The sequence below is a fragment of the Anarhichas minor genome, unplaced genomic scaffold, assembly GCF_050575085.1.
Source record: "Anarhichas minor isolate MPS153535 unplaced genomic scaffold, ASM5057508v1 ptg000067l, whole genome shotgun sequence".
NCBI lineage: Eukaryota > Metazoa > Chordata > Actinopteri > Perciformes > Anarhichadidae > Anarhichas > Anarhichas minor.
Window position 1 is genome coordinate 2,313,611 of NW_027466513.1, and position 13,368 is coordinate 2,326,978.

Genomic DNA, 13,368 nt, shown 5'->3' on the forward strand with positions numbered 1-13,368 from the left:
TGTGCAGGTGCCCTGAACAACCAGTAGGACTTGAAGTTGCAGTGACAACAATGTAATCCCTCACTGGCTTCCCACTAACAAACATTGCCAGAATGCACAACCAGGCTGGAAGTCTCTAGCATTCTATTGGTTTCATACTCAGGAATAATGGAGCATTGCTACTAATTATAGTGTAACTCCATCTCTATTTTCAGCCTCCTTCATAGTGTTTATGTCTTATCTGAGCTTAAAATTCGGCTGGTAATTAATACCCGCTTTTCATTCTTCTTTGCCTCTTTCAGTGCCAACAGAATGCAGAAGCAAGTGGAGGTTAAGATGGACGGGACCCACCTTGAGCCCATAGTGGAAAGTTCTGAGAGCGTATGTAGCAGTCTGTGTGATAAAGTCATGAAGAACATGGTTCTCACTCTCACGATCTTGGGTAAGTAAATAGAATTAGAGTAGGACGGACATTGAACAGCTTTCCATGGTTAATTGACAAAAAAGAGAAGACGATTGTTGCGGTGACAACACGCAAAGTGTCTTCTCAGCTCATTGGGACACAGCCCAGGTGAGACGGATGTCTGGCTAGTTAGCTAGGCAGCTTATTTTGTTTGGCTTATTTGCTGTAACCAGAGTAGCATTAAAGCATGGTGGACTTATCAAGCTACCTCGGGCAGACGCTTCAGAGTCCCCCTGTGCAGGCTCAACCGCTTTAAGAACTCCTTTGTCCCCTTGTCCAGCAAAGCCCTAAATGGCAAGCTAGCCAGAGCTTAACACCTGTAACACCGATTTTTATTTATTTGTATTATCTTAACTATACACTACTGGTGCGTTGTACAACGGGCAGTGTGAAATTTATTTGTTGGCTGGTGGCAGTCTGTTGCATGTACTGTAGGTACTGTGTGTGCGGGTATGTGGAATGGCGACAGTCTGTGTATGTAATGTATGTATGCAATATGTTATTTGTATTATTTTAACAGCAGACACTGTATGTATGTTTCCAAGACAAATTTCCTTCGGGACAATACATCTTATCTTATCTTAGCTAACCAATGTCCACCAGCTGGCAAATTCCACCATGCTTTAATGCTAAACTGGTTTCAGAAAATAAGTCATACAACGTTGTCACTGATATGTGCTTTCCTACGCTGTGACAAGAGTGTGTGGATGAAGCATTAAGTTGTTAAATTTCACTCATTTACTCTGGCTCTCTGTGCTTTGTAACATTATTTACTCCACTGCTTGTTTTAGTCGTTATGGCAAAACCTCACCTCCGTCAGTTTCGTTTATACGAAAGCTATCCCACTACAACGGTCGCAATGGCAACAGTACACTTAAAAATGGCCGCTGCCCTGACCATCCTGCTACCTCGATTTGAATGAGAATGTCCGTTCTACTCCTATTTTATTTCTATGTTTACACCAATGGGAAATTAACTGTGGAAGGAACCTGGAGGATCAGCAGACAATCCACCCCCACATTAGCAAAAACACAGACTTCACTCAGGAAGGCCCTGGTCTTTCAAATCCAGGACCCTCTTGCTGAGCTGGTAACCGCTGAGCGGCCCTACGTGACGCCAATACCTTTTTGCTAAATACCATTCGAATATGAAAATGGTTCACAGCTTAAGCCTTCAAAAGGAAAGTAGTTGCATTCAATTATTTTTATATTATTTTTTATTCCTAATATTTCATTTGAAGTAAATAGAAAGAAGAAAAAGTTGTCGTCTTCGGTGTTATTTTTTCACTGTTTTCAACTACATTTTTACTCTACATGTGTTGACAGATGTTCAGTGATTATAAAGATTAAAGTTATAATCTTTATACTCTTGTCAAGGGTGAAACATAAGCAGCCTTATGGAGTTAAAAGTTTTATTCAACACACATGTAAGCAATTATCGCTGTAATTACTTAGGTAATCATCTGCACCGCGACCCTCAGATGACAGGTTGCGTTGTTATTTTAAATCTCTAATTAGCAAAAAGTGAGATTTTATTTATCACACAAAGTTGATATGATCGTGTTCAGACACCTTCAGCGTTCAGGGTTAGTATCTCATGTCTCCGAGTCACCACGCTTTGTGATTGACTTGTGTTTTCTCGCTGGCTTAGGTGTGTTTCTGGGCTCCATCACTGGAATGCTGCTGCGGCACATATCGCCTCTCCCTCCTGATGTCATTATGATCATCGCCTTCCCTGGAGAGATCCTAATGAGGATGCTGAAGATGCTTATTTTGCCTCTTGTTGTTTCCAGTCTGGTCACAGGTGGGTGAGTTGGTAGAGTGGCTGCTGCGAACGTTCTGCTCAATTTGCTGAAATGAGGTCGCATGTTGCAACTTGTTGCTGCCTGAGAGTTGCGTTGCAACGGGGGAGATGAGAGAGTGGGTGGGTTTTTTCCTTCAGGCATTTTGTGTATAAACAAGACCTGTTTGGAGGACGAGAGGCATATTTATTTAATTTTTTTTCCTCACCTAAAAAATACATTTTGTGAGAACATGAACATTATACTACTTCAAAAGACAAAACTCCGACCAAATCAATCCAGTCACCAAGAAAAAATGTTGGCATTGTATGTTTCTACAAACCATAGATACGTTGAATGTCTATGTTTTTGTATTCGGTCACAGCAACTGACGTAGCTGAAAGAAACACGCGCAGAGCAAGGGACATAGCATGTTGAGCGTCCGTGTTTGAAAGTTATATAATAACAAGTAGGCTGTAACAAGCCAGAAAGCCCTCTAAGGGTGGACTCTCACCCGACACCTCTTACTATAAGTCTGCGCTGACTTTACGCTTTTTACGTAAAGAAAATCTGATAATGGCGGTTGTTATTTAATTTCGCTAGTTGAGTTGTTGCGTTACATTGTTATCTTATTATTTTAACACAAACCATGATCTTTTTTCTAACTTTAAGCAAGTAGTTTTGTTGCCTAAACAAAACAAATTGTTTCACAATGTTAACCGCATGGTGTATTTTGTAGTTGTTTCTTGCTGTGAAGAAATATAGACATTTAACGTATCCGTGGTTTTTTGAGAAATGTACAATGCTAACATATTTTCAAGCGAAACGGTTGACAAAATCTATTGATGTACAGTATTTAGATATAGTACGTTTTGTTGCCGGTATGCTGTGTTGGCAACATTCCCTTTGAAATGCACATCTATAGAAATTAAAGAGCACATGGTTGTCCTTCATTTGAACATTTCGTTTATTATGTGCGTATGTTCTTTTGATTATGACGTACAGTGCTGTTCATGTAAATCTAGATCACAGTAGACCTGTTTTAAAAAAATTGATTCATGTTGTAATATGTTTTTTGTTGAAAATACCTGTGGTCACACGTCAAATCGCTTATAATATATAATACAACTTTGCTTTACAAGCTTGTATTTGTTTTCGTAATGATGCATATGTGATATTTCGAAATATTGTCCACAGTAGGCTACAGTGTGCACACACATTTTCAACATTAAGTCTCCACAACCTTGATAGTTCACACGACTAGCAAAGCCTTCCTCACAAACTCAATTACCCTCGGTAAACAATTCATGTGTTGAAAACTGCAGTTATTCATTATGTGGCGTTCCAGAAGCTGAGACAGTTGACAAAGTCGAGAAACAGTGTCACTTGCTGTCAAACTGGAAAACAAATTCAATAGATTAGTCCTATTGTCCGTACAAATGTGAAATTAAAGTGTAGAAATGTTCTTCTTGTGTACTCAAGCAGAGTCTCTGACTGAGTCATCTCTCTTTGGAAGCAAGCCATGTGAATTTTGTTGGGTACAGAATTAGTTTTTCCAATATATTTCCACAATATGTTCTCACAGCGAGAACAGTCACCAAATCAACACTTATCTATTTGAGGTAGGCCTTATGTGTGGAGGTGAAGGTTTCACAGTTCAAATGCTGCAAAGCTGGTCTGACTGGAAGCAGCTGTTTCTTGAAGGCAGCTGATCAACTTAATAGTAATGTTGCGTTTCAAATATTGTTAAGCATTTGTGCTAAACATGTTGCATGTGTATATAATAAGGAACTACTTTTTTTACATTATTTACTAAATTAAATAGAAGAAAACAGAGAGAGAGAGAGAGAGAGAGAGAGAGAGAGAGAGAGAGGGATTTTAAAATAATGCAGAATATTGCAGCTTTCTATTTGGGGGCAAAAGAGCATGAAAATGCACAGATACATTTCAAAATCTTACTTCATCACTATCTGATAAAGAGAGAAACATTTTCAATACTGCGCACTAACCTTGATTTTCTTCTAAAACATACGATGCCAACAGGACTAGCGGGTTTGGATGCCAAATCCAGCGGCCGCCTAGGCACCAGGGCCATGGTGTACTACATGTCGACGACGGTGATCGCAGCCGTCCTGGGAGTGATCCTGGTGCTGCTCATCCATCCCGGTAACCCCAAGCTGAAGGCCAACCTCGGGCACGGAAAGAAGAACGACGATGTGTCGAGCATGGACGCTTTCTTCGATCTCATCCGAAATCTTTTCCCAGATAACTTGGTGCAGTCCTGCTTTCAGCAGGTAGGAGTCTCACAGAGAGATTGCACCCACCACATCACATCTGATTCATATGTCACTTGCTCTAACTCTTTGTTCTTTTCTCTGCTTCTTTGTCCAGATCCAAACAGTAACCACCAAAGTACAAGTGCCCACTAACAGAACCAAAGCACCCCCACAGTTCACAGTTAAAAGGACGCTCCAGTTCAAGGGAGGGATGAATGTCCTAGGTAGGTGAAAAATCTGAAAACACACCCACTGCTGAGCTGAAAAGTTGTTGAAGAAAACCACCAAGTTCTTTTACTTTTCAGAATATCATATTTTTGTTTGTATTTTGGCACACACCAAGATAAATTTACATCTCTCTGCCATGATTTATTCCAGGCTATTTATTTCCTCGAAGACGAGTTAAGTTTATCCACATTTATGTGTTTGTACAGGTTTGATTGGATTCTTTGTCGCTTTTGGAGTAATTATGGGCAAAATGGGGGAAAAGGCCAAGCTGATGTTGGAGTTTTTCAATGTCCTGAATGAGATTGTTATGAGGCTTGTTGGCGCAATTATGTGGTAAGTGCTGTCCACTACAGGCATACTGACACTGCTAAACCACTCCTCCTCAATGTATTCAAAACACTTTAAATAAACCTGCAGATACAACATAAAGATGTAATCCTGATGACAAACACCTTGTGTCTCTCTTAAGGTACTCCCCTTTTGGTATTGCCTGCCTCATCTGTGGAAAGATCATCTCCATTGCGGACTTGGAGATGGTCGCGAGGCAGCTGGGGATGTATATGGTCACTGTGATAGTGGGCCTGATCATCCACGGAGGCATCTTCCTTCCGCTGATATATTTTGTGATAGTAAGACAAAACCCCTTCACGTTCTTCATGGGGATATTCCAAGCTTGGGTCACGGCACTTGGAACAGCGTCCAGGTATGAGGGATTTCTGTTCCTGTTTATCATTCTTCTGACCGTAGTGAGCTCAGCGCCTCTACAGTGTGCTGCATGTTTTTATAATTACTCACATTTCCCCTTTCCTCATGGCCATATGGTAAATAACGGATGCAAGCTTTATTTCAAATGGTAACAATGAAGTAGTCTTGCCATCATTGGCTTCTCACTTTGCCTCCGTGTGGGATCACTTCCCTGAACAGATGTTTTATTAATGGCATGGATGCACTCTTTCCCCTTCTGAGGTGAGCTTTGTACTGTCAAGTTCTGGCCCGCTCGCTGTCCGCCATGTGCCAGAAACACTTGTTAATTACAAGACAAAAACAAACACAACAACTGCTGTTTTCTCTATGAGATTCAGCCTCAAACTGAACTCAAACTTGAATAACTTTTTGCTTCTTTGGTGAAGTGAAACTCATGAAGGCCTTAGCCTATATTAGTCTGTTTTATTTTACAAATTAACAATGAATAAATTACCAAAATTCAGAGTGGATTTATGTTTGTATGAAAAGTTTGAAAACTAGTGCAACGTCAAGTGCAACCCAGTCTGATTAATTCTCAACAGACACTCTATGATTTGCTGTGAAGTTCTTTATTTTCTGCAAGAACTTTCCTGCCAAATTGGGTGCAGAGTTTGCAAACAGAACCCGACTGCAATCCTGTCCGTGACTATCACAACATTTCTTCCCGTTTCATTTGCCGCAGTGCCGGTACCTTGCCCGTCACGTTCCGATGCTTGGAGGAGAACCTGGGCATCGACAAGAGGGTCACCCGCTTTGTCCTCCCGGTTGGCGCCACCATCAACATGGACGGCACGGCGCTTTATGAGGCTGTGGCTGCCATCTTCATCGCTCAGATGAACGGGATTAACCTCGACTGGGGCCAAATTATAACTGTCAGGTGAAAATGCGGCTCCAGATGCAGACATCACAGCACATTTGCAAGGTCACATTTGCGGCAGTGAATTAGCCAAATTCTTCCTTTTAAATCTGCCTGAGCCAACGAATGAAGATAATTTTTCAAATGATGGTCTTTCTCCATGAATACTGGTGAAGCATTTGTGCAGTGAAGAGGTCAAACCTCCAGCAAAATGGATTGTTCCTGTTTATATCTCATAACTTGAATAAAACTATAGTTTTCGTACCATTGTGGATATGTTTCACATGATATGTTTAATTTTTAAGATAATTCTCTTAATTATGGTCAGGCACTGTATTACTCATACACTTCCTAGAGTTAGGTGAGTCATTTCAAATGTTGGAGTTGTCGTCATACCGTTTTTATTAGAAATACAGTGCCTGCATGTTAAAAGGGTTTAGTGGCAGTGCCTTCTGTCCTCCTGCTGAGAGTTGAATTTGCTTCCCTTTTTAGTATGACAGCCACCCTGGCCAGTGTTGGAGCAGCCAGTATCCCGAGTGCTGGACTTGTGACCATGCTTCTGATCCTCACGGCGGTGGGGCTGCCCACCCAGGACATTAGCCTCCTGGTCGCTGTCGACTGGCTGCTGTGAGTTCACCATCAACACAAATGCTTTTATTGAAAACATAAAGGCACTTCCAATCTGTATACCCCTCAAAAATCCCTGGATAAGAGCAAATCAATATTTTCTTTCTTTAGAATGTGCCGTCATTTCAACAAAACTAAGAAATCTGAGAAAATGAGAAACATATCATGCTCAGTGGGTTTTTAGCAAATAACAGCTTCAAAGCATAACTCTGCACACCATATTGTCTCAAATGTTCCCAACAATCCTTTGGACGCTTAAAATCTTTTCTCTAAAGCTGCATATAGACAACACGTTCTCATACCACTACTGTCACAGTAAACACGTGGCTAATGTCGTGAATTCAAACAAGAACACATGTTTAGACAACAAAACCACTTAGTTTATGTACTTACTTTTTCCTTAAACTAACTAAGTAAAACACAAACAAGGCAACATAAGTACGGAAAATTTGACACAAACATCACTAACATAACTTCAAAATAATTCAACAACACCATGGGACACGAACACAGGTCTGCTGGTTGAAAGTCCTGTGTTTGTTTTACCATTGTACATTAAATCACGGTATATGTTGAAAAAGTTTTATATTTGCCTTGTATCCAGGACTTGAATCGGAAATATAGATAAGTGTCAGTACTCCCCTTATTCACATGTTGGCGTGTGTATCGACTGGTTGTTATTCAATCAGGTTTTAGGAGCAGTGTCCCAGTCAGAATGATTGAACATATTATGCAGCAGGATAAAAAAAACAGAATCTGAATTTTTTTTCTTCTTGGACCATTATTATTATAGATGATGCCCTAAAAAGCTTAAAGACAAAACTTGCTATCGTTAAATAATAATATAATTATTTAAACAACCTTCGTCTGAATATGTTTTCCCTGTAAAAAGAGCCCTCGTTCTCGTTGGTTTCACACGGAACACACAGGTTTGTTCAACCACCCCGCCTGTCCTTAATGGACTTTCTTGCTACTCGTTCTTCTGCAACGTAACTTCCATACCACGTAACCTTTAATAATGGTCGCTCCGAATGCAAAAACGTCCACGTTCAACGTATATTTGGTTTGCTGGAAAAGAGAGTATTACTCTCTTCATGCCCACTCATTCACTTGCTCACATCTCTGTGTTGATGCAGAAGCATAACTAACAACATAACTTAAAACCAAAATTAAAACAGAAAAAAACACTCCTAATGCTCAGTATTTTATTAATTATACTTAATCTTTTACACCACTTTCCTCCTCAACATGCAGGGATCGTTTCCGTACCTCCGTTAATGTGGTTGGGGACTCCTATGGAGCAGGTATCGTGTACCACCTGTCCAAGCACGAGCTGGACTCCTTCGACCAACAGGCCCGGATGGAGGAGCTTGAGATGGCAAAGACACAATCCTTCTTTGAAAATAACAGCAACCAGAATGTGTATGCTCACAACAACTCGATCTTGATAGACGATTGCAAGGTACATTTCATGTTAACGGACATAGAGACGTGTATGTAGAGAGTCCTCCCCAGTTCTGTGTCTGTGTTCGTCTTTCTTTTCCTTTGTGTTTCTTGTCGATGTGACTTCTTGTATCGGTGTATTTGTGTGTTTGTGTGTGTGAATAGAAAAGGTCATATTTTTATCTCAGAAAATGGTTTATAAAAAGTGGTGAAAACGCTAATTTATTCACCTGTTACTCATATGAAAAAGCAGTTTTTGTGGTACCGGGTTCAACAAAAGCAAAGTATGTTCCTTTTTTATATTATAGTTTTGATTTTTATCATCTTCAAAAACTCAGTTTGACTCGACTTGAAGCATCAACCATTCTAATGCGTTGTCTTGTACACAATTACATTTAAGTTGTATTTTGATGTTGTATGTTTTGATTTTATTAAGAAACTGTTCTTTTTTCTTTCTTTTGTCTATTTAATTGGACATGTATTTATGGCAGCCCTGACCAAATTACACTTTTCAATCATTGGCCATCTTTTTAAAAGAGTCATTTTTTCGTAGCCAGTGGTATACATAAAGACTGCTGTTTCACCATGTTTCATCCAGAGTGACGCATATATGAAATGCCTATTCAATTTTTTTTACAGAATTTCACTCATATGGTAGAATTTTGTTGATATTTCATTGTCTGTATGATGCAACTTTTGCATGCTGATTACTTTGATGACTGATTATTGTAATTCGGTTGGGCAGAGAATCCATACAATACATGGCCAACTCTAAAGAAACATATAATGTTGTATTTGACAAACCACATTGACATGTAAACAGCATCGCTGTATCATTGTATGAGATGACATGTGTTTCAATGCTGGGGGATTCGAACAATAATTCAGCCCCGAGGTCAAAGGCCTGAATGTAAAGACACAATGGCTTCTCTGCTCCCAACCGTTGACGGTTTGTAAATGACGGTGCCTTGGCCCCACAGTTAGATGTTCTTGATAATTGCTTACAGGTCACCAATGGCAAAATTGGCAACCCTTCAGGGTTCTCTCTTGTTGAGGAGGGACCATGGAAATGCGAGTAAAGCAGATCCTGATGTTGCTGCGCCTTACCCTGAGTTCCGACAGCTTTAACTTTCTGCCGACACAACTATAGAAATCAGCGAAAAAAGAAAAAAAAAATCACATAGAAAAGAAGGAGCAAAACACAGTGAAAGTAAGCAGAGTCAACTGTACGACGAGAACGAACAGTCGGCCAGTCTTTTTCTTTCAGTTACCCGTCCGGGGAGCTACTGGAGCATACTACAGATGACTCACCGAACTTATGTTAGATCTTGCATTTGCACTAGACACAAACTGAAATGAACTGGTGCATTTCGAGCGCTTTGTACAGTCGAATACATCATGCGGTTGACTACACTCAGGGCCTTACTTGGTGCTGCTGCAAGCTTCTTGTTCTGTCAACGAAAGACTTCGACCTCGTGCAACATCTAATTTTTTTCTTTTGTATGGAAGTATTTTCTTTGTAGCTTAAAGGGCAGAGGTGATACGCGGACGATGTCCTTTTTACATTTAATGCAAGGACCAAGTAAGAGAAAACGTTGGTGTAAATGACTCAGAACTGTTACTGCTACAGATCAGTGGATCAGAATTTGACAGATGGTTGTTATTATCATTGTGTATTTGTGTATTCTGAGACTCTGTCTTCTTATGAAATGACCAGAAACTCTGGACCAAGGGTTCGATATAACGCAAACTGGCTTCATGAAAACAGAACACGAACAGAATGATATAGTGCTTGGTGTGGCATTGTGATGTATGTGATGGTTAAACACTGCGTTACCTTTGACTGTTTGATTTATGGGATTACACCGTGATGTCACACACATGGCCAAGCCTAAGAAGCAAAGCTTAAGGCTAAGACCATAAGAGCAGAGGGGGTGACCTCTAAAAGTGGCAACAGAACAGTACAGGATGTGTTGCAGAGAGCTTTAAAGCAGAAAATAGAATACGTGACGGGTGCCCTCACAGCTATTTATTTATTACTTTTTGTATACATGTTCTGTATGAGCAATGCACTAAGTTTCTGTTTGCAGTCAAAAGGTTTGCCTGTGTGCTGGAATTTGCCGTGTATTCATGTGTGTTTCTGAGAGCAAGAGCAAGATTAACAAGGAAAGAAAGTTGAAGGTTCAACAAGAGGAAACAAAGATGGCATCTCTCAAGCTCTCAGCCGGCCGGTGCGTTGCTCTGTGTTTTTATTTCAAACTGTTTATTTCTTTGCTTACATGACAACCTTGCCTTGACGATGTCAACTGCAGAGTGCAGTCAGTGTGACGACTAACACATTTCTGTTAACTATTCATTTCAACAAAATACTGGGAGTCAGATTTTTGGACTGTTTTTAGACGAGTTAGGAGTGAGAACATGTAGAAGAAGAAAAGCTCCTCCACGTCCCAGCTTTACAACACTCAGAGCGGAGACGGTTGGGCTTCCCTCTCAAGATATCACTTAGATCTCACTTAGAGCACGATGTAGTTTCTACACTGCAGATTTAAATACAAACAACCAGCTAGGATTAGCTGTGGTCAAGTTTAGCTAGTGCACACTAGATTCTGCCTCCAGCACTCGCATAAATCTGAAGCCGTAACAACAAGGTCCTTGGGTGTTGGCTGAATATGTACATGTTTTTGAGTTTAACTCAGTGTAGCAACTCTGTTCAAACCAAGGTGAAAACGGGATTATTTATTTGTCCTTTTTTATAAGCGACAGTTTATATAATCATGTTTAAAGTGCCTCCTTGCACTTTGTGTATATACTCTCTTTAGATAAAGTGTATAAATCAAACGTATAGAATTTGACATTTTATGTCATCTATCAGGATTGTTTTTGCTATGCTAAAAGTTTCTATAACTATATATATGCAACAATGTTAGTATGTCAATTTTCCTTTTATGGGCCACTAGCTGCCCGGATAGGTTGTGAATTTAGGACTATTTATTTACAAACAATGCATTCGATTTATCTGTTTTTAAAAAAAACTACTGAGCTCCAAATGTTTCTCGGGGAGAAAAACCAAAGCCCAATATTTCTTACTTCTTTAATTAGGGATTGTTGTTATTGATTATTTAAGGTTGTGAGCACATTAGGGTTGTTGTTTTTTGTATGTGGAACATTGGTGTTGGCAGCTACAGTATGTCTACATGCTGTGACAGCCTTCCACAGTAATTAACAGCACACGCTGATTCATTTCAACAACTAACTTATCTATTCATTCGTAACATCATTTTCCCATCTATTGCATTTCTTATTGGGCCTCGATCTAAATAAGAAAGTTCCCCCATTGGACTGGCCTCGTGTAGCAAGTGTTTTCTATGAACATGTGAAATTGTGCAATCTTTAGATAATAGAACATATATTTTCTATCTTACTTTTTTGATTCTATGCACATATTGGTCCAAGAATGTATTCAACATTTCCCTTGTGTGTGACGTTCATTGTGATGCAAACCGTCTTACGACTTTGACTGATTAAATGCATGCAGGATTGAATGCACTCGCAGTAAATACACTACAGCAGCGCACACACAGTATTTGTCAGGCAAGTGGATTGAACGTGTGTAAATCTTTTAATACTTGCGTGTAAATATTAATGGCAACAAATAAATGTTTATTGATGAGCTTCCGTTGTGTTTATTTCTCAGATGAGGGTGTTTGTCACGCAGCATTTATTGACACACGGTACACTATGTGCATGTTAAGCGCCGTGTTGGTTGTCAAGAGAAGCTAACGAGTTAGTTATCTGAGCACTGTTCAGTACACAGAGCTTCTTTGATCAAATGTGGGGGAAACAACAGAACAGCTTAATATAAGTTGCAATCCACAGCACATCACTTTATTACAAAACGATTTAAAATATTATTAAACACTTTACAAAAAAAAAAAATTCACCATGCTGGACACATACTTTTCCTTGTGTCCATCCATTAACAGACCTGTAAGTTAAAAACAATATTTACAACAAAAACAAAAACACAGTAAAGACTTGAAATAAAGGGCATTTGTGGAACTTACCCGACCATTTAATACAATACAATAAAAGCATCAACCAGAATATTGTTGTTTCAATGTAAAGATATGATAAGAGTTTTGGGGACTGGGCTCAGAGCTGTGAAAGTCCGCAGAAACCTTTTTGCTCAACAGCCCCGACAGGTTTGTTCTGATCAAATATGCTTCATACACAGTCCAGACCTCCAGAGGGTCATGTTTCTGAACCTCAGTGTGATGAATGTTTCTCTGAAAGCTCTTCCAGGGGGATGACTGTGTACTCTCCCGCGTGTCCGTTCTCCTTGGGATTGTCTTTGTGCAGGAACGTCTCCATCTCCAGCTCCCTCTGCTGGTTTGAGGAGTTCGATTTGTCCTCGCCCTGGGATGCCCGGCTCGGTCCATTCCACCTGTGCAAAGAGGAACAGTGAGAATTTAATTCTATGCTCAAAATAGTTGTAATTACAAAACATTGTTCTTCTCTGTCTGATTTTAAACTCTTACTTTTCTCTTGTGGCGATGGCGACGAAGAGCATTACCAGTGCTGAAAGACCGACAATAAAACCAACGATGATCATCCATCCTGGAGATATGGGGGAGTAGGAGTTAGTAAAAAATTGACTCAAAGCCAGAAAATCCGGTTTATTATAAGCATTTTTTTCTGGGCTCACCTGGTGTACCGCCTGCTTTGACGGGTGCCGGCTTCATCTCCTCTACTTTTTCTTGGCTTGGTTGAACTAAGAACAGAAAATCAGATGTTTAAAATTGGCCATAGGCAATCAAAAAAAGCTGTTATAAAAGTTATTGTCTGCATCACTATTGAGGGAGGTGCTTTATTGGATATTTACCATCATTGAAAAAATCCCGCATTCGCCCTTTTTTGTTTGTAGAATCTATTGCCACTTCACCGAGTAATGTGGGTTCTTCCCCTGATCCTG

The 13,368-nt window shown here is 40.0% G+C and overlaps 1 protein-coding gene across 1 annotated transcript; it reads left to right on the forward strand.

The window, feature by feature from the left end:
* The first annotated feature begins 288 nt into the window (after window positions 1–288).
* Window positions 289–9,549, forward strand: LOC142934195 (excitatory amino acid transporter 2-like). The gene is made up of 10 exons (XM_076078655.1): window positions 289–421; window positions 2,093–2,245; window positions 4,266–4,516; window positions 4,614–4,722; window positions 4,933–5,059; window positions 5,196–5,429; window positions 6,153–6,347; window positions 6,819–6,953; window positions 8,208–8,415; window positions 9,404–9,549. The coding sequence occupies exons 1-10, from the start codon at window positions 292–294 to the stop codon at window positions 9,473–9,475; spliced, it is 1,614 nt and encodes a 537-aa protein (XP_075934770.1). The 5' UTR covers window positions 289–291; the 3' UTR covers window positions 9,476–9,549.
* Window positions 9,550–13,368: the final 3,819 nt, after the last annotated feature.